A 21,125-nucleotide genomic window follows, 5' to 3' on the forward strand; every position below is an offset into this window, starting at 1 on the left:
ATGAGCCATCCTCATGCCTTTTGAGAAACTTTGAAACTTTCTGGAAAAACTGGTAAAAGACCTATGAAATTTGACCAACACCATTTGAACTAATCCCAGTGGAGGATTGAGTTTAGACATTGGAAATTTCCACCACTCATTAGTAGACTGTTGGTATTTGAGCTTTTCAGGGCTAGCTTGCTAAAATAACTGTTATCCTCTTGTGGAACTTTATGAGTTCTGATGCTGGTCCCATCTTTTCTTAAGCCAGCTGTGGACTTGGGAAATCAGTTAATGTCAAGTGGTCAGCTTAGCATGGTAGGTCTGTATTAATGAGCTAGTTGTGTGTATTTTATCTGTCCATCAATTTGTCTGTCTATATCTCAGATGCCTGTTCCCCCCAGGAACTCCCATCAAGGGGGCCACCACAGCAAGAGTCTCCATTTATTCCTGTCCTAATGTGCCTCCCTTGCATACATCATTCCATGAGTTCTCCTTCTGTGTGTACTTTCTCCTGTGTTGTCCCCTCCTGCATGATACTAGTATGCTGTAATATTGTGTACCCTGCTTTATTAGTATTCCTTATTTTTGTCATGCTGTATTTAAGTTCTTGTCACCTTCATTTGTAAATATATAACATCTTGTGTATTGTTACTAATAGTTACTGCATTATACTCACTCATGCATTTTGCTGCCCTACTTGAACCTCTGACTACTTTTATAAGATCCAACCCATGTTGGCTGTATTATCATGATATGCTCTCTTTCCTTTTAGTAGAAGGATTTAATAAATACATTGGTAACACTTATAAAGTCCCAGCAGGGACCGTGGTTGATGCATATAGAAGCCCAACATGGAAAGTGATAGAAGATAAAACAAACATCAAAGATCTATCATGAATTAGACTTGAATTTAAAGAGTGTATTAAGATGGCAATATTGAGTTGAGTAATGAATGGTATGATAATGAAACTTTCTTTACTTAAAGCATAGGACCACTAATAAAGATGTTTAATATACATAGCGGAAGCAGAATTGACTACTGCTTTATGCTTTGTCATATGGTCTCCAACAAACAGGTGGAAATAGATAAGTTATAGATAATTCAGAAGTAGTTCATAAACAAAACTAAAGTGATAGAACATATGAACTAACTGAGAGGCTGAAAGAACTCTCTACTGCCAAGAAAGAAGAGAAAAATGCATGATAAGTCTATAAACAACAAGAGATTGAAGAGATAGAGAACAGTGTTATTAACTTAAAAGTGTCCCAACATGGAAGAAACAGTTATTAAGTCTGCAATAATATCATGGTATATTTCAATGCAATATCAAATAAAAGTATGCTAGAGCCTGGAAGAAAGCTAGAAAGATTATTCATTGTATTACCAGGAGAAATAACAAGCATATTTGGTGAAGTCAGACCTGGATGAACTCAGGAATATGTAATGAATGTAGCAGCAGAGAAAAACTGTATTACTCAAACCAGGCATTTGATAAGCACTACATGGCAGATATGCCTTTTCACCAAAGTTCATCATAGGTTTTCCTTGCCTTGATTTAACCATTTCAGACATGTATACCCTCCTAGTTAGGCTGTCTCTGCTCATCCTTTCCATATAACTGAACCACATCAGGCATTTTGTTTTCGACTCATCCACCCATTTCTGTTTCTTCCATTAATAGTAGATTTATATAATTGAGCTTTGCTCAACTACAGCTCAGCATACATATATCAGTAGTGGTCTCAAAAGATTTTGAAAGTTGGAAAATTGAGGCTTGATAATCTGGCTGTATTTGTTCTTGATAATGTTTTATGATTCATTCTTGGGGTATACAACATGTTTTCAGTCATGGCAGCAGTGTTAGTTCTGGTTTGTAGAGAGGTAACCTTTTCATTACATCTGAGGTTAATACAGTATTTACTTATGTACTTAGTACATAGAGGGACTTCCTTGCATATGGAGGTACCCTTTCATGAAGTTTCTGTACTATCTTATAACTTTTTGATTTCTATATACAGTCTGCATTCACATTTCACAATTTCATTTTATATTACATTCACCCATAATTCTGATACTCTTGAAGTACTTCTGCATATTTTATAACAAATATTTTGCCTTTTTCTTGCTGTGACCTCTGGTTGCTCATCTTTGCATCTTTTAAAGAATAGCTTGCTGGCGACACAGTCAAAATTATTTAGAAACTTGAAAGTTGTATGGATGAGTCTTTTACATTGGTATTGTCTAGACAAGTAGTGCACAAAAAAAGATGGAGAGATATTGACAGAGTTGACTAGGGCTAGGGATGTGTCAAATGAAGATCTTAGAGGAGTGACTGAAGATTACTTAGAATGAAAGCATTTTATATATGGAGGTATGAGTAGAAATATTGGTCTTACATGACAAATTACTTTGATTTGTAAACTGAAAAAATGAGAAGCAGTTTTGTGAGTGTTTACATCCATGTTCAATTTAACTCACTGGCCATAGGTTTAGGATGTGTGTGAATGATGATGCTGAATTGTATGTACCTGATCCACTCCACAATCCTTGTTTCATTGGGCATGAGAGGTGGATGTGTGTGAGTAATGTTACCGAGATCATATATGCATTATCCATCCCATAACACTGAGAATGGGAAAAATGGAAATGAGATTTTTTTTTATGTTAACTGAGATGGAATGGTTAACAACTAAATGCCCTCATCAAGGCCATCTCATTTATGCTATACAGTGTACATATTATTATTATTATTTTGCTTTGTCGCTGTCTCCCGCGTTTGCGAGGTAGCGCAAGGAAACAGACGAAAGAAATGGCCCAACCCACCCCCATACACAATGTACACACACACACGCCCACACACGCAAATATACATACCTATACATTTCAATGTACACATATATATACACACACAGACACATACATATATACCCATGCACACAATTCACACTGTCTGCCCCTATTCATTCCCATCGCCACCTCGCCACACATGGAATACCATCCCCCTCCCCCCTCATGTGTGCGAGGTAGCACTAGGAAAAGACAACAAAGGCCCCATTCGTTCACACTCAGTCTCCAGCTGTCACGCAATAATGCCCAAAACCACAGGTCCCTTTCCACATCCAGGCCCCACACAGCTTTCCATGGTTTACCCCAGACGCTTCGCGTGCCCTGGTTCAATCCATTGACAGCACATCGACCCCGCTATACCACATCATTCCAATTGACTCTATTCCTTGCACACTTTCCACCCTCCTGCATGTTCAGGCCCTGATCGCTCAAAATCTTTTTCACTCCATCCTTCCACCTCCAATTTGGTCTCCCACCTCTCCTTGTTCCCTCCACCTCTGACACATATATCCTCTTTGTCAATCTTTCCTCACTCATTCTCTCCATGTGACCAAACCATTTCAATACACCCTCTTCTGCTCTCTCAATCACACTCTTTTTATTACCACACATCTCTTACCCTTTCATTACTTACTCGATCAAACCATCACATATTATCCTCAAACATCTCATTTCCAACACATCCACCCTCCTCCGCACAACCCTATCTATAGCACACTCCTTGCAACCATATAACATTGCTGGAACCACTATTCCTTCAAACATGCCCATTTTTGCTTTCTGAGTTAATGTTCTCGCCTTCCACACATTCTCCAACGCACCTAGAACTTTTGCCTCTCCCCCACCCTGTGACTCACTTCTGCTTCCATGGTTCTATCCGCTGCCAAATCCACTCCCAGACATCTAAAGCACTTCACTTCCACCAGTTTTTCTATATTCAAACTTACTTCCCAATTGACTTGTCCCTCAACCCTACTGTACCTAATAACCTTGCTCTTATTCACATTTACTCTCAGCTTTCTTCTTTCTCACACTTTACCAAACTCAGTCACCAGCTTCTGCAGTTTCTCACCCGAATCAGCCACCAGTGCTGTATCATCAGTGAACAACAACTGACTCACTTCCCAAGCCCTCTCATCCACAACAGATGGCATACTTGCCCCTCTATCCAAAACTCTTGCATTCACCACCCTAACAACCCCATCCATAAACAAATTAAACAACCATGGAGACATCACGCACCCCTGCCACAAACCGACATTCACTGAGAACCAATCACTTTTCTCTCTTCCTACTCGCACACATGCCGTACACCCTTGATAAAAACTTTTCACTGCTTCTAACAACTTGCCTCCCATACCATATACTCATAATACCTTCCATAGAGCATCTCTATCATATGCCTTCTCCAAATCCATAAATGCTTCATACAAATCCATTTGTTTTTCTAAGTATTTCTCATATGCATTCTTCAAAGGAAACACCTGATCCACACATCCTCTACCACTTCTGAAATCACACTGCTCTTCCCCAGTCTGATGCTCTGCACATGCCTTCACCCTCTCAATCAATACCCTCCCATATAATTTCCCAGGAATACTCAACAAACTTATACCTCTGTAATTTGAACACTCACCCTTGTCCCCTTTGCCTTTGTACAATGGCACTATGCATGCATTCCGCCACTCCTCAGGCACTTCATCATGAGCCATACATACATTGAATACCCTCACCAACCAGTCAGTAACACAGTCACCCCTTTTTTAATAAATTCCACTGCAATACCATCCAAACCTGCCACCTTGCTGGCTTTCATCTTCTGCAAAGCTTTCACTACCTCTTCTCTGTTTACCAAATCATTCTCCCTAACCCTCTCACTTCTCGCACCATCTCGACCAAAACACCCTGTGTGTGCCACTCTATCATCTTACACATTCAACAAACCTTCAAAATACTCACTCCATCTCCTTCTCACATCACCACTACTTGTTATTACCTCCCCATTACCCCCCTTCACACTTTATTTACCTCCTCCCAAAACATCTTTTTTTTTCTCCCTAGAATTTAATGATACTCTCTCACCCCAATTCTCATTTGCCCTCTTTTTCACCTCTTGCACCTTTCTCTTGACCTCCTGCCTCTTTTTTCTATATATCTCCCAGTCATTTGCATTATTTTCATGCAAAACTCGTCCAAATGCCTCTCTCATCTCTTTCACTAATAATCTTACTTCTTCATCCCACCACTCGCTACCCTTTCTAATCTGCCCATCTCCTACACTTATGCCACAAGCATCTTTTGTGCAAGCCATCACTGCTTCCCTAAATACATCCCATTCCTCCCCCACTCCCCTTATGTCTTTTGCTCTCACCTTTTTCCATTCTGCATTCAGTTTCTCTTGGTACTTCCTCACACAAGTCTTCCCAAGCTCACTTACTCTCACCACTTTCTTCACCCCAACATTCTTTCTTCTTTTCTGAAAACCTCTACAAGTCTTCACCTTTGCCATCACAAGATAATGATCAGACATCCCTCAGTTGCACCTCTCAGCACATTAACATCCAAAAGTATCTCTTTCATGCACCTATCAATTAACACGTAATCCAATAATGCTCTCTGGCCATCTCTCATACTTACATACGTTACTTACATACGTATACTTATTATGTATATCTCTCTTTTTAAACCAGGTATTTCCAATCACCAGTCCTTTTTCAGCACACAAATCTACATGCTCTTCACCACTTCCATTTACAACACTGAACATCCCATGTACACCAATTATTCCCTCAACTGCCACAGTACTCACTTTTGCATTCAAATCACCCATCACTATAATCCGGTCTCGTGCATCAAAACTACTAACACACTCACTCAGCTGCTCCCAAAACACTTCATATATATATATATATATATATGTATATATATATATATATATATATATATATATATATATATATGATAGAGTTGATAGAGATGCTCTGTGGAAGGTATTAAGAATATATGGGGTGGGAGGCAAGTTGTTAGAAACAGTGAAAAGTTTTTATCGAGGATGTATGGCATGTGTACGTGTAGGAAGAGAGGAAAGTGATTGCTTCTCAGTGAATGTAGGTTTGCGGCAGGGGTGTGTGATGTCTCCATGGTTGTTTAATTTGTTTATGGATGGGGTTGTTAGGGAGGTAAATGCAAGAGTTTTGGAAAGAGGGGCAAGTATGAAGTCTGTTGGGGATGAGAGAGCTTGGGAAGTGAGTCAGTTGTTGTTCGCTGATGATACAGCGCTGGTGGCTGATTCATGTGAGAAACTGCAGAAGCTGGTGACTGAGTTTGGTAAAGTGTGTGAAAGAAGAAAGTTAAAAGTAAATGTGAATAAGAGCAAGGTTATTAGGTACAGTAGGGTTGAGGGTCAAGTCAATTGGGAGGTAAGTTTGAATGGAGCAAAACTGGAGGAAGTAAAGTGTTTTAGATATCTGGGAGTGGATCTGTCAGCGGATAGAACCATGGAAGCGGAAGTGGATCATAGGGTGGGGGAGGGGGCGAAAATCCTGGGAGCCTTGAAGAATGTGTGGAAGTCGAGAACATTATCTCGGAAAGCAAAAATGGGTATGTTTGAAGGAATAGTGGTTCCAACAATGTTGTATGGTTGCGAGGCGTGGGCTATGGATAGAGTTGTGCGCAGGAGGATGGATGTGCTGGAAATGAGATGTTTGAGGACAATGTGTGGTGTGAGGTGGTTTGATCGAGTAAGTAACGTAAGGGTAAGAGAGATGTGTGGAAATAAAAAGAGCATGGTTGAGAGAGCAGAAGAGGGTGTTTTGAAATGGTTTGGGCACATGGAGAGAATGAGTGAGGAAAGATTGACCAAGAGGATATATGTGTCGGAGGTGGAGGGAACGAGGAGAAGTGGGAGACCAAATTGGAGGTGGAAAGATGGAGTGAAAAAGATTTTGTGTGATCGGGGCCTGAACATGCAGGAGGGTGAAAGGAGGGCAAGGAATAGAGTGAATTGGATCGATGTGGTATACCGGGGTTGACGTGCTGTCAGTGGATTGAATCAGGGCATGTGAAGCGTCTGGGGTAAACCATGGAAAGCTGTGTAGGTATGTATATTTGCGTGTGTGGACGTATGTATATACATGTGTATGGGGGTGGGTTGGGCCATTTCTTTCGTCTGTTTCCTTGCGCTACCTTGCAAACGTGGGAGACAGCGACAAAGCAAATAAAAAATATATAATTTTTTTTTTTTTTTTTTTTTTTTTTTTTTTTTTTTTTTTTTTTCCCCCCCGCTGTCTCCCACCCCCATACACATGCCTTGATTCAATCCACTGACAGCACGTCAACCCCGGTATACCACATCGCTCCAATTCACTCTATTCTTTGCCCTCCTTTCACCCTCCTGCATGTTCAGGCCCCGATCACACAAAATCTTTTTCAGTCCATCTTTCCACCTCCAATTTGGTCTCCCTCTTCTCCTCGTTCCCTCCACCTCCGACACATATATCCTCTTGGTCAATCTTTCCTCACTCATTCTCTCCATGTGACCAAACCATTTCAAAACATCCTCTTCTGCTCTCTCAACCACGCTCTTTTTATTTCCACACATCTTTCTTACCCTTACGTTACTTACTCGATCAAACCACCTCACACCACACATTGTCCTCAAACATCTCATTTCCAGCACATCCATCCTCCTGCGCACAACTCTATCCATAGTCCACGCCTCGCAACCATACAACATTGTTGGAACCACTATTCCTTCAAACATACCCATTTTTGCTTTCCGAGATAATGTTCTCGACTTCCACACATTCTTCAAGGCTCCCAGAATTTTCGCCCCCTCCCCCACCCTATGATCCACTTCCGCTTCCATGGTTCCATCCGCTGCCAGATCCACTCCCAGATATCTAAAACACTTCACTTCCTCCAGTTTTTCTCCATTCAAACTCACCTCCCAATTGAATTGACCCTCAACCCTACTGTACCTAATAATATATATACCTAATATATATATATATATATATATATATATATATATTTTTTTCTATTTTGCTTTGTCGCTGTCTCCTGCGTTAGTGAGGTAGCGCAAGGAAACAGACAAAAGAAATGGCCCAACCCACCCACATACACATGTATATACATACACGTCCACCCACGCAAATATACATACCTATACATCTCAATGTACACATATACACACACAGACATATACATATATACACATGTACATAATTCATACTGTCTGCCTTTATTTATACACCTTTGCCTAAGCTAGGTATCCACTCTCTCAACCAGCCCCTAGTGGAGGATGAACAGCTGGGTTGATTGCAGACTGATCATCACAGCTAGGATTTGAACCTATGCAGGCTCAACCCTAGGTGTTCCATGAATGAGTCATTGTCAGGTAGATAGATAATTAGATGGTTGCAATCAAGCCTACCCCAATTCTCCTTTCCATTGTTAATAGATACATAGCCTCTAACCTCTCCATGTAACTTAGTTCTCAGTACAGTATCAAGCTTGCAACTTCAAATGTTCCCATATGTCAAATTGTTATTGTGGATGATGGTCTTTTCTTGGATTATCACATTTCTAGATCAGTTTATCCTGAGAGGACCTTAAAAGCCTAAAAGAAGGTGACCTCATGTGTTTCTCAGTCTGAATTGAGCTTGCATAAGCCTGTCAGAGTGCCTGCTCTCACTGCAGGATTATTAGAATTATACTTTTCTTTAATATTGCATCATACATTGTATCACTGGAAGTCATTTGGATAATCAGGATCACATGATAAGGGTTAACTAAATTTCAGTGTATTCTCTTGCCATAGTACAAAAAAAAGTAGAAAGGTTTTAGATAGTTATGAAATTGTTATCAAAAACTAAATGTAAATTACTCAGCGTAGATTGATCAGTTGTACCATACGTCTGTTTACAGGCACAGTGCTCGGAAAGAGCAAAGCTACAGCATAAAGAAGATGAAGTTCGAAGAGGTATCCACCAGCTGCAGAGCTTCATTTTCACTTTCCAGAAGTCTGAACATCCACAGACATCTACACCATCAGCTAACTCTCCCAACAGCACCATCCAGTATCATGAGTCTGCATCAGTCACTGCCTCATCACCTAGTAGTGGTTCATCTCAGCTGCTCTTGCCAGGTTTAACAATTTCTCGATCATCTTCTCCCAGCCAGACATCTTCTGAGGCATCTTCCCCCAGTCAAGCCACATCCAAAAGTTACATGCCAAGCTTGACTATTTCTTGCATTGCTTCACCCAGCCAAGCTTCATCCCCACATGTTGTGCCAAATCTGATGGTAGGTCACTCTACATCCACCAGTCAGATGTCACCCATAGCCTTTATTTCAAGCCAAACTATATCTCCGTCATCTTCACCAAGCCAAAGCTCCTCACGAACTTCTCCAACGCAACTGTCTCCTCAAACATTTTTGCCTGGACTTAGCATTTCTCCATCATCTTCTCCAGGGCAGAGTTACGCACATTCTCCCAACCATAACTTTGAAAGGAGACACCAGATTGAGGCCCAAGTGCACTGCCAGAGTCAACAAAATATTGTGAATTTCCCTTCCAAGAGTCAACGGAGGGAGGCTAAGCTTCAAACTAGGACTCATCGTTGTGAAACTAATACAGAATCTCAACCAACAGACTTATCAACATCAGCACATTCAAAACAAAATAGTATACAGGGACTGAGGAGAGGAGAAAGTGAAGCAGTGGCTGCTTCCATATAAATTAATTTTAAAGCTAATAGAAAATTTTACAGGTCTGTTAAATACGTCTTTCAATTATCTTCCAGTAGTACAGTATATTATCTGATGTACAAGATTATTTTTATTGTATTTTTTCCTGTAGCCAGATATGTAGATTGAAGTGTAGAATTTCTATACAAGTTTTTCTTCCCCAAATGGTCTGTTGAAAAAGTGCAATAAGTGAGATTTTTATGGTATAAATTTTCTCTTGTTTTTAGGAAAGAGTATTTGTATTTTTATTGTCTACCCTAGAAATTGTTGCAAGTGTTATTCAGATTGGCTAAAGATTTACTGTTCAGTATTATAATACAAGAGTGTGATTTTCTCATCTGCTTCAGAAGTGTTGGGAATTACAGCATGAATTACTGTGTCTGCTGTACTGGAATGCATCTTCATAAGTGCATTATTTCTTCAGATATCTAGAAGAGATTTCATTGTAATGTTTGAGATATATATTCTGAAATGAGATGGAGTACTGCATAAAGATTTTAGTTGATGGAAAAATTATGAATCTTTTGATACTGTTGAGAAGACAGCAGATATGAATTTTTTTGTTTTACACTTGAATTTAAAACTGAAAGATGGATCAAATTTAAAAGTGAAAGTTGGATCTTATGAGGAGGATTCAAGGAGGCCTGTTTCTGGACTTGATAAGTGAATTATCGGTACTGTACCTGGTATGAGCCTTCCAGTTATAGAGTTTGAATGTATACAAAGGAAGCAAAAAAGAAAGTTGTAAAAGTTATTGCCAGATTACCCTATAGTCATTACTTGATGGTAGCATTTCCTCTTTATATTGCCTAACCATATTAAGAACTGTATTGACCTGCAATTACTATTAAGAACACCATTTAGCATTAATTTAGCCATGAAAGGAGGGAAATGTTTGTTTTCATTATCATTTTGTATAGAATACAATCGGTGTCCTTTGCACCATTTCAGCAATTCTTGAACTTCAATCTTCTGACTGCAATTTCATGAGAGGTTCCGTATATGAATGGTGAGTGTGTTGTTGAGCCATGATCAGGTTATGTTTTCAAAGTATTTATTTGGGGAAGCATTCTGCTTCTCTTACTCGAAGTAAGCATTCTTCATCTTTCACCCAGATTTTGACACCTTGGTAGATAGGGTTGATCAGTATTAACTGGTTATTCAGTTAATATAACTCCAAGAGTACTGTTTTATGTTCAGAGACATTACCTATTTTTTCAGACTTTGCTAGCAGCTATAACTGAACCTGCTGAATGTTCAGAGACATTACCTATTTTTTCAGACTATGCTAGCAGCAATAACTGAACCTGCTTAACAAATCCAAAGCAGATGTGGATGAGGTTTGTGGTGGTGCCATCATGATGTTTTCATGGGTTTCACCCCATACCTCCATGTTGAAAGAGAAACTGTTCACTGTAGCAGTAAATGGAGTTCTTATTTTAGCATTCTGCTTGAATTTGTATCTTAGGTATTTGGGTTTGCATAGCCAGCCATTTCATCCAAGTGAAAGTGCTAAGAGTGATGAAGTCCTGTTTAACTAACTGGCTGTTGCTGGTCCCTTTGTTTGGTTCCTGATTTGCAAGAATCATATTTTGATATTAATTACGAATGAATTTGATTCACAGAGAAGGGAAAAAGGTTGAAGAGAAAGGGGATCAGCATCCACAGGAGTGCAAAATTTGTTACTAATTACCCAATATTCTCAGGGTTAGTAGAGAGCATACAAGTGAATGTATCCTTATATATCATTCATATCTGTGCTATACTCTACTGTTTCATGAAGTTGGTTTCATGAAGACCTGTAGTTTGATTCTGTGAAGCATCATCCATAAGACAACAGGAATTTGCTAACCTACTATGCAAAATTGTTGATTCTCATATTTAACATATACGTCATAGATTATGTGCTGTACTAAATCCACTAAATAGCTGTTTTATTTTGAGTTGAAAATTGTTTTGCATTGGCTCATGAATTTTGTTGTCCATATTGATAATGATCGCTGTTTTGTTGTAGGGTGGATAATTCCTTGTGATTCACGGTGCTGTTTCTACAGGTATTGTATCATAACTGGTTACCGGGCCATTAATCAATATATTTAGTTCCCTTTCTAAGTAGTTACTGCACTCCACATGCAAGATTTATGTCACAATTAAAAAATATCACCTTCAGTGAGGTTGTATGAATGTCAGTGGATGAAAAGCAGTATAGTCTCATTGATGAACTTCCTACCTCAAAAGAGTCTACTATTTCCCTGCTACTAACTGTATTGCAGCCTTGAAGATACAAGGTATGACCATGTGAATGGGTTTTCCTGGGATTGCATGATTAGATAAGAAATCTCACATCTAATAATAAGTGATATGACATGACAAGTAGTGGGTTAGTTCCTGTCACTCCATTGTAATGATCAGTTTGGAATGTCACTTAGCTGTTGTATCCACAGTTTACTCATCAAAAATAAGAGAGCAGTTTTTAAAGGAGACATTCTAACACTCACAAAAGTGAACTGTATGGTTTTAATGTATTGTTACTGACATTGTTAAGCATAAAGCTTACTGTGGTGAGACTGTATGAAGAGAGTAATAATCCTGTGATAATGGTTGGAGCTACCATCATAGTTTGTTTATAGTGTTTGTAAGAGAGATGTGTGGAAATAAAAAGAGCGTGGTTGAGAGCAGAAGAGGGTGTTTTGAAATGGTTTGGGCACATGGAGTGAATGAGTGAGGAAAGATTGACCAAGAGGATATATGTGTCGGAGGTGGAGGGAACAAGGAGAAGTGGGAGACCAAATTGGAGGTGGAAGGATGGAGTGAAAAAGATTTTGAGTGATCGGGGCCTGAACGTACAGGAGGGTGAAAGGCGGGCAAGGAATAGAGTGAATTGGATCGATGTGGTATACCGGGGTCGATGTGCTGTCAATGGATTGAATCAGGGCATGTGAAGCGTCTGGGGTAAATCATGGAAAGTTGTGTGGGGCCTGGATGTGGAAAGGGAGCTGTGGTTTCGGGCATTATTGCATGACAGCTAGAGACTGAGTGTGAACGAATGTGGCCTTTGTTGTCTTTTCCTAGTGCTACCTCGCACACATGAGGGGGGAGGGGGATGTTATTCCATGTGTGGCGAGGTGGCGATGGGAATGAATAAAGGCAGACAGTGTGAATTGTGTGCATGTGTATATATGCATGTGTCTGTGTGTGTATATATATGTGTACATTGAGATGTATGGGTATGTATATTTGCGTGTGTGGACGTGTATGTATATAAATGTGTATGGGGGTGGGTTGGGCCATTTCTTTCGTCTGTTTCCTTGCGCTACCTCGCAAACGCGGGAGACAGTGACAAAGCAAAATAATAATAATAAATTTTATGGATAGTTGGACGACTTTTTTTTATTTCACTTTTTCCTATTTTCATTTGGTACATAGTGCTGATACATGACAGCTAGAAAGTAGTTATGTGCAGATGAGGCCATTGCTCCTTCATTCCTGACTACCTTTGAGAAGCAGATAGGTTTTGTATGAATTGAAAACAAATTATTTGGACAGCTCCTCCAAGCTGTTTTACTTACAGATCTCTCTTTTCAAGGCTAACAAACCTCTGTTTACAGAAAGCTACTTCTCTAACAAAAATGTGAATGCATTGAAGTTCTTATTTAGTTCTTTTGTAAAACTACTGAACACTTATTTTTTGTTGAATTACCTGATACTTGTCAAAAGAATTGTGCAAGCAGGAGGATTTTCTGTTTTTGAATGGTTCATTGGGTGTACTTCCCTTAATATGATGAAATTTATCAATTTCAGTTTAAGGCTTTGGAATGATTTAATGTATATCATTGTGGAGGATAATGAATTGTAATGATGGGAAATCATGTAAAAGATGTAAGCTTCTTGGTCTTCAAAATAATTATGTATGTTTTTTCCCTGATACTTTGACACAAGTATTAAAATCCCTGTTTCAGTTACGAAATCCCTATTTACTCAGTTATAAGTACCATGTACATGTTGAAATTCATATCTGTGCTTCTCAGAAATGATGTAAAGATCAAATCTTTTTTTGTTTTAATAAATCAAGTAAGTGATAATAGACATAGAAGAATCCCAGAACTTAGATTGAAGGAAAAAGTGAAAGCAGGCTAGTGAGAGTTACAGATGTGATTAATGATGGTGAGATTCAGATGATTAAATATTTAGAGTTTAATATGAACCATTGTATTTGAAGGCAGGAGAAAGCAGTGATGTTTTGTCATATTCATCACAACATCTTTTGCTTCATTTGAAGCTTCCAAGGCTGTCTAGGGTATATAGGAGGTAGGGACCAAAAGAATTTGTTAGAACTACTGTGTGGAACTTTTATGGAATTGAGCAGTTATATACAAGACATTTGCTACCATTTGTTTCTGCAAGCTGAGGGTAATTGTCATGCAAAAATACTGCAACATGATATATCCACATTATGAACTTGAAATTTGAGTATTATCACATTAGTTTGAAATAAACGTTGTTGTAACAGTGACTTTCATCATGTACCACAGAAAACTTCTCAGCTTGTTTTATATGTAACTGACACTCAGCACTTTATTAGTTGATGTCTGTCATTAAAAGAAACAAAAGAAAAACAAAATGATATGTGATGTTGCAAAAATTACATTACCATTATTTGTTCTTTTATCATGTCATTGTATCTTCCCTCTTTGAATGATTGTATAGTGTTTTAACTGGTTTTATATACTTTTTCACTATTTTTGGCATTTTATGAAACTTTTTTTTATAAAAGACTTTAATGTTTTGTATTTTGCCATCTGAGTATTTAGCCATAACAGCCTTTTTATTTCTCTTTCCTGTACTCATAGTCTAACTAACAAAATTTGCAACTTAATTAATGCTCATAGTCAGCCATACATAGTGTTTGCACATATTGAGATGTTTTCCAGGCCTTCATTACCTTCCTAGATAAGATATGATTGAAGCTGTTTGCCATAATTTTGTGTTGATTGAATTGACTTTATCACTGCAGTAATGATAGTTTGAAAATGATCAAGGGTTATACCATCGAACTATCAGTGGAAAAGACTAACTTCCAAATTTTAGCATTTCTTGCCTTGTGTAGTGATTAGTATCTTATGTATTGTATCTTTCATGTGTTTGCTTGTGCCTTTTTCCTTCCTCTCATAAAATGCAGAGACTAAATGTATACTTCCATACAAGTTTTCTTAGTGTCATAGACATTATTTGTGTAACTGTTGTGAAAGGTGACTCGACTTCTGATATCATGTTTTTACTTTTGGGTATGCTTCTGTAAGCCAAATACTTTTCAGTATGAAAAACCTTTTGACCTCTCCGGTGATTTTCTCAAATGTGTAACCTTCATGGTTGACCACCGTGATATTTTTTATCATACATCCTCATTTTGCCACTCTTCACAACCAGAATCATGAGGGACTTTTGTATAGTTTTAATACAAATCTCATGTCCATGTTAGATGAATTATCCTTGGGATTTGTACTTACCCATGTTTGGCATTCCATGTTCATGCATTTCTCCCATTCATTGAAAAAGGGCTGACAAAGCCAGTTTGCATAGTTGTATTATTCATCACATTTTTATGATTCATTTGATTTTGTCATTCTTCTTGTTATTTATATCACTTTTGCTTGACTTAATCTTTTATTCATCTTTTGAAAAAGATTATTTTGCTTATTTTCAATGTACAGTTTTCTTGGAAATTATCACATCATTGTTGCTATTCTTTTTCTTCTGAGTATCAGAATGCACAGTTTCTCTATTGTAATTATGCTTATTATTTAAGTATGGACAGCTAACATTATCACTACATAGAAAGGGTTGAATAAATCTCAAATATCAAATTATCTAATTTGTGTTTTGTATTTACAGTATGGAATTAATTGACAATGCATTATATGCATATGATTCATTTTACACTTTTGTCACCAGTTTATAAGGTAGCAGTAAAATGTTACAAGTTGAACAAAGGAATTTAGTTTTATTCTTTCTTCATACAGGCTGTATTGTTACATAATGCAATATATCTAATCCGACATTTTTCACTCGGAAAATTACTTTTCTGAGCCTACTCTTGAGCTGAGGATACTATTGCTCAGACCCATGTCAAACTTTAAGATGTACAAAAGTACTTGGAAAATTTTCCAGTTTACAAGTATAATGGCTCCATCACTGCTGACATCTATCTGATTCTCATTATTTATTAATTGACATGTATTGTGAACAAAGTTTTATTAGGTAGCCAAAGTTTACAAATATACTACATTGACCTTCATTCAAACCCTCTTGTTCCTGCAAACAATAGAGTGTATTTGGGTTGGCTTTATAGGGTGTTGAGCATAGGATTTAATCCTTTTGGTGCTATTGACGTCAGTCTGCTGTTACATAGCATGGCATTTAGAATATTAACAAATTTGATTTCCTGCCAGAAGTCGAATTTGTATGAATTGTAGGTTCTTTTAGCTTGTCATAGATTTATTTATTTTATTCATAACTACCCCAAGGCCAATTTCCATAAGAGAGTCCTGTTGTTACTCAGGACCTGTCTAAAGGCTCCTGCAGTCCAGGGCTGTGTTATTTCAAATAACAGGGAAATGATGATTTTTTGGAGTGATAAGTTGTTTGACAAGACTGTACTCCTGATGACACATCCCTGCCAAAAGTGACTTTTCACTCATGATGTAAACTAAAGTAATTGGAGTCTGGTAATGCTACTCACCATAGTTGGTAAGTCAAACAAACGAGTCACTGGAGCTGCTTGGAAGCCTTAGTAACCTGCCAATGACCACAGTGGACAGTTGTGTACCTTTTAAGATGGTTTTGGTGCCTATCACCTGTAGTACTTGCCATCATGCCCAAGCTGCCTTTACTTAGGATTAGCCAATCCAGTAAATAATGTGCTTTTTCTGAGTATGAGGAATGTTTTAACAATTAATTCACAAGAAAATAATGATGTTTTTGATAGTTTTTATTTATGACAAAGCATATGAAAATAATAGATTATTTCATTCTTAGGATTGGCCATCTGGTAAATAATGTGTTTTCTCAGACTTGGAATTTTGATTCATGAAAAAATGATTTTATTATTGTGCTCCTCTTCATAATTTTTTTTTCACACCAGAGGGTAGGCCATAAACATAAGATGTATCTCAAAAGGGTTAATCACATGCAGCCAGATACTAAGATTATTTTTACACCTAGATGAAGAATATTCAAGATGAAATATTCATTGAGTGAGCTTCCTTCCTGTGGTGAGGCCTTTAGCCTTTCATAATTTTTCTCTTGACATAGAGGTGAACCTTTGTCTATGTTAGTCATTATATCACTGCTTTGCAACAAGGTGGTCAGTTTTTGTACCAAATAGAGTTACAACAGGCTTACAGTGGAAAGAATACATCAGCTACCAGAGGGATGTATATGACAGAAGCTAACTGGCTCCATGATGAATACTGAGAATGCATCCATTTCATTGCAGGTATGTCATCCATGATTAATTTTAAGCTGTATAACAGTGGAGTAAAAACAAAAAGTTTATTTTGATCATGCAACATGTTTAAGACAAACTCTTTAGATGCAGTTGTAGGTTGGTGGTGCTCTGGTTTGGCACCATGTATGGTGCCAGACCCAAACACCACGAACCAGAAACACATTTTCCAATGGCGTCTTACCTTTACCTCTTCCTTGTATATCAGTTGACTGTTCTAAGTCTTCTATCTTATTTTTGTATCTTCCCTGGCGATGTGATCATTGCCCGAAAGTGCACTTGGGAACTTGTCGTGTTTCATTTTCCACGTGGTTATCAGTAAATACTAGATCACACGCACCACTATGCACTGTTCCAAAGAACTTCTTGCTTCGAAGGAGCCCATCCTATCCCTGTTACTGAGAGTATTGCAGCCTTGGAGAAGCAGAACAGAAACTCCTTGTAAAGGAGTCCTAGGTAATACCAGGACCCTCTCAGAAAGAGATTCTGGAATGATTTTAAAAGTAAATTGCTTTTAGCCACTTGCAGACGTAGTATATAGGGAATCTTTGAGCAAGAGTGATCATTACAGCTAATTCATCTGATATGAGAGAGCATGAATTTGAGAATTAATTTAGATTCTATTTCAAAAGAATTGCAGATTTTGCTTTCTCAGGAAACATTGACATGCTTCTTTTGTTCTTTTTTTGAAATCGGTATTAGCATCCTTGCAAATTACGGGTCATTTGCTCTGACAATATAGGTCTTTCTTTCTTTCAAACTATTCGCCATTTCCTGCGTTAGCGAGGTAGCGTTAAGAACAGAGGACTGGGCCTTTGAGGGAATATCCTCACCTGGCCCCCTTCTGTTCCTTCTTTTGGAATACAAAAAAAAAAAAAAAAAAAAAAAAAAAAAAAAAGAGGAGAGGATTTCCAGCCCCCCACTCCCTCCCCTTTTAGTCGCCTTCTACGACATGCAGGGAATACGTGGGAAGTATTCTTTATTATTCTTTATTATTCTAAGACCTTTGTCCTTGTAAAGGAAACTTGCAACTTGTTGAATATTTATTGATAAAAACTTATTTATATATAGAAATTCTAAAGCTTCAGTACTTCATCCACTTGAATTCCCCACATTATTTGTTTCCCACTCAGAATAATTTTTTACCTTGTTCACACAATGTGGTTTTATTTTTCCTTTTCTAAAGTTTAATACTACCTTTTCCCATCAAGAATTTCGTTTTAAACCTACTTATAATTTATCTCTGAATTATATATTTTTTTAGCAGATTCTCATATCGTGCATTATTGACCCTTTTTGTTAAGAGTCTAATTCTCGAAATTCTCTAAGTGGCCTCCAACCTGCAAATAGACTGTACTTACACTCGATTATAAGCAGTAATGTCTTGGTTTTGCTTTCCGCCTTAGAAGTGGGTTTTGAATCTAACTTATCTTTGCACATGGCAGGGCAACCAAAGGACAAGCCTACTATCTCACCTTGGTTTGGTTCACATGAATAAATGCTATCTGTTGTATGCTGGGCAAGGGGTATTTAAGATGAGCTAAATGTTGCCTGTTGGCAATGCTGTTAACTAAAAGTATTATGCCAATAGCAGTGGTGGAGCCGTGTTGATAAAAAATAAAACTGTTGTGACCAATCAAAACTTGGACAGAGTTCAAAATACTGTTGGCTCTAGCTTAGCTCAGAGGAGAGACTCAGAGACTGATCTCATTTTCTACATTTGATATTGTTCATAAAAGTGAATAATTAGGCATCCATGCCGTCCATCAGCATCTAGGTTAAGTAGTGAAACTAAAAGTTCATGGTTACATACCAATAAAAAAAGTCATCCTGTGTATCTGTAATGAAATTAATAAACCTGTTTTTTTATATTGTTGGAAGCAAAAGTAGAATGTATTTGATTCTTGATTATCCACAAATTCTGGGACCAAGGCTATTGCTGATGATACAAGATTCCCTAACCTCCTACCTTTATATTATATTGCTGCTACTTCACTAGTTGTTATTGATATTGGATCATATAAGGAAGTATAAGATATAGATACTATTAAAGATTTATTGAATTTATGTCTTTATATGCACATTTATGAACAGAATAGATTTTAAGAATTTTGTGGATAATGCTTGTTTCCATTTTGTGTGGATAACTGAGATATACAGGTATTTGAAGTGCAGTTAATTGAGCACTACATTTTAAAAGCTCATGATGAGATTTGTCACATCATGGTAATAAGGAATATGTGAGCTTTTGAGTGTGCAATATCAGGAAATCTCTCTCTCTCTCTCTCTCTCTCTCTCTCTCTCTCTCTCTCTCTCTCTCTCTCTCTCTCTCTCTCTCTCTCTTAAGTGCTAAGTTTCATACTCAAAAAAAGTATCTTTTTTCAGGTCATTAATGTCATGTTTTGTAAATACGATCCTACATGTAAGGTACTGTGTTTTGTATATATGCCTTCTAATACACTAGCTGCAGAACACCTTGATCATGAGAATTTTGACATTTCTTTCAGATTATAATTTCGCATACTATATAGTGAAATTCCAAATTAAACCGAACAATTTTTTTCATTTAATGGTGACAAGATTATTTGTGTTTCGTACATAACATTTTGAGTAATAGGGTATAAACTTCAGAGTACTGTAACATATTGAATATTAAAGTCCATACCTTATTGTTCCTGCAGTCTTCAAAGCATAATTTATGCCAATCTCCAGAGAATCAAAAGATTTTTAATGACATCCAAGAGAGAAGCTTAAGAAACTTGTATTAGGTTTTTGCATTGATAAACATTAATATGTACTGTAGATTGACTGGGATGGCTAAAACATGTTACTAAAGTATGGATCATTATTTGATGTAATTGTGAAATTCTAATAATATGAAATGTAAAATTTGCTAATAGTTATTAAGATATTTATATTGTAAACTAAAGTCTTTGATCTGTAAATGGAATTATAGAACATAGTTCTTAGTTGTTGATTTATGGAAAGTGTAAAGCCAACATTGTTGATTTTTGGAGAATGTGTGGCCCAGAAACATTAATTCTGTTATGTGTTAGGGTGGAGTTTAGGAATAATTTTGAGGAAATTTATACAAAAGAAACCATGTAAAGAAATTGTATTTGATATTCTTTCCAATGTGAATTAAGTTTAATGCTAATGATCCTGAGGCATTGTTATTTTCTATTGTTCTATCAGTTGCTGATGATGTTAGTTACTCCTAAGGTAATTGCCTTATAAAACTTTGGGTTTTAAAGCATGCTAAGCATCGTACCATTAATGTAATGGACTGCCCTCAGTCATAGCACTATGTATATCCAAAATTATTTTGATCATTGAGACAATAGGACTTGCATTCCCCTTAATTTTTCGAATTTTTCATATCCCTGTTGCCACACTATCTTCTGCGTCTGCAAGTATTCAAGGTGTGAGTGGTTGTGTACACATTCTCATCCACATGTACTGTAATTTGCATTTTGCTCAAATGTTGGATGAGAAAAGTATGATGGTCTCTTTATTAATGAGCCTTTTTCATTTTTTGTATGTGAAATATTTACTGCTGTTTATGGAGTTTAATGATATAAAATATCACCATCAGCCATAGCATCAATTGTTACCCCTCTGTTTGTATATCTATATTCATTAGATATATGGTTTTATATTTATCTTTAAACTTGTTAATTGTATTGCAGTAGTTTCAAAGATAATCACAAACTGTATTGTTGCAAATGCAAAAATGATGATTGATTAAGAGTTTGGAATGAAGTACTTAATGTACAAAAGTGCTGTTGCGTGGAATTAGAGAAGTACTGCTAGGGAAGCCTTAGCAACAAGTGTTTATTTGTTGAAGGCATCTAAAACAAAATTTAAAAGGAACTGAAATCAAAAGACTGAACAGGTGAATAATTGCATCCAGGTACGAGAAACCTTCATGAAAAAGGATCAAGAGATAGCATAATCTGTTCATCTCTAATTAATGTGCCTTGCTTTTGAAGCAAATTCGTATCCAAAAATTATTTTTCAGACTGGTATTTGAACACTGCA

The 21,125-nt window shown here is 37.3% G+C and overlaps 1 protein-coding gene across 4 annotated transcripts in view; it reads left to right on the forward strand.

Moving 5' to 3' along the window:
- Positions 1–20,680, forward strand: part of LOC139762355 (uncharacterized) — a 63,182-nt gene extending 42,502 nt beyond the window's left edge. For all 4 annotated transcript variants that reach the window (XM_071687112.1, XM_071687111.1, XM_071687113.1 and 1 more), the window contains exon 10: positions 8,759–20,680. In XM_071687112.1, coding sequence (XP_071543213.1) covers positions 8,759–9,571 — 813 coding nt within the window. In that variant the 3' untranslated portion in view covers positions 9,572–20,680. The remainder of the gene's footprint in view (positions 1–8,758) is intronic.
- Positions 20,681–21,125: the final 445 nt, after the last annotated feature.

The sequence above is a fragment of the Panulirus ornatus genome, chromosome 43 (genome assembly GCF_036320965.1).
Source record: "Panulirus ornatus isolate Po-2019 chromosome 43, ASM3632096v1, whole genome shotgun sequence".
Classification (NCBI taxonomy): Eukaryota; Metazoa; Arthropoda; class Malacostraca; order Decapoda; family Palinuridae; genus Panulirus; species Panulirus ornatus.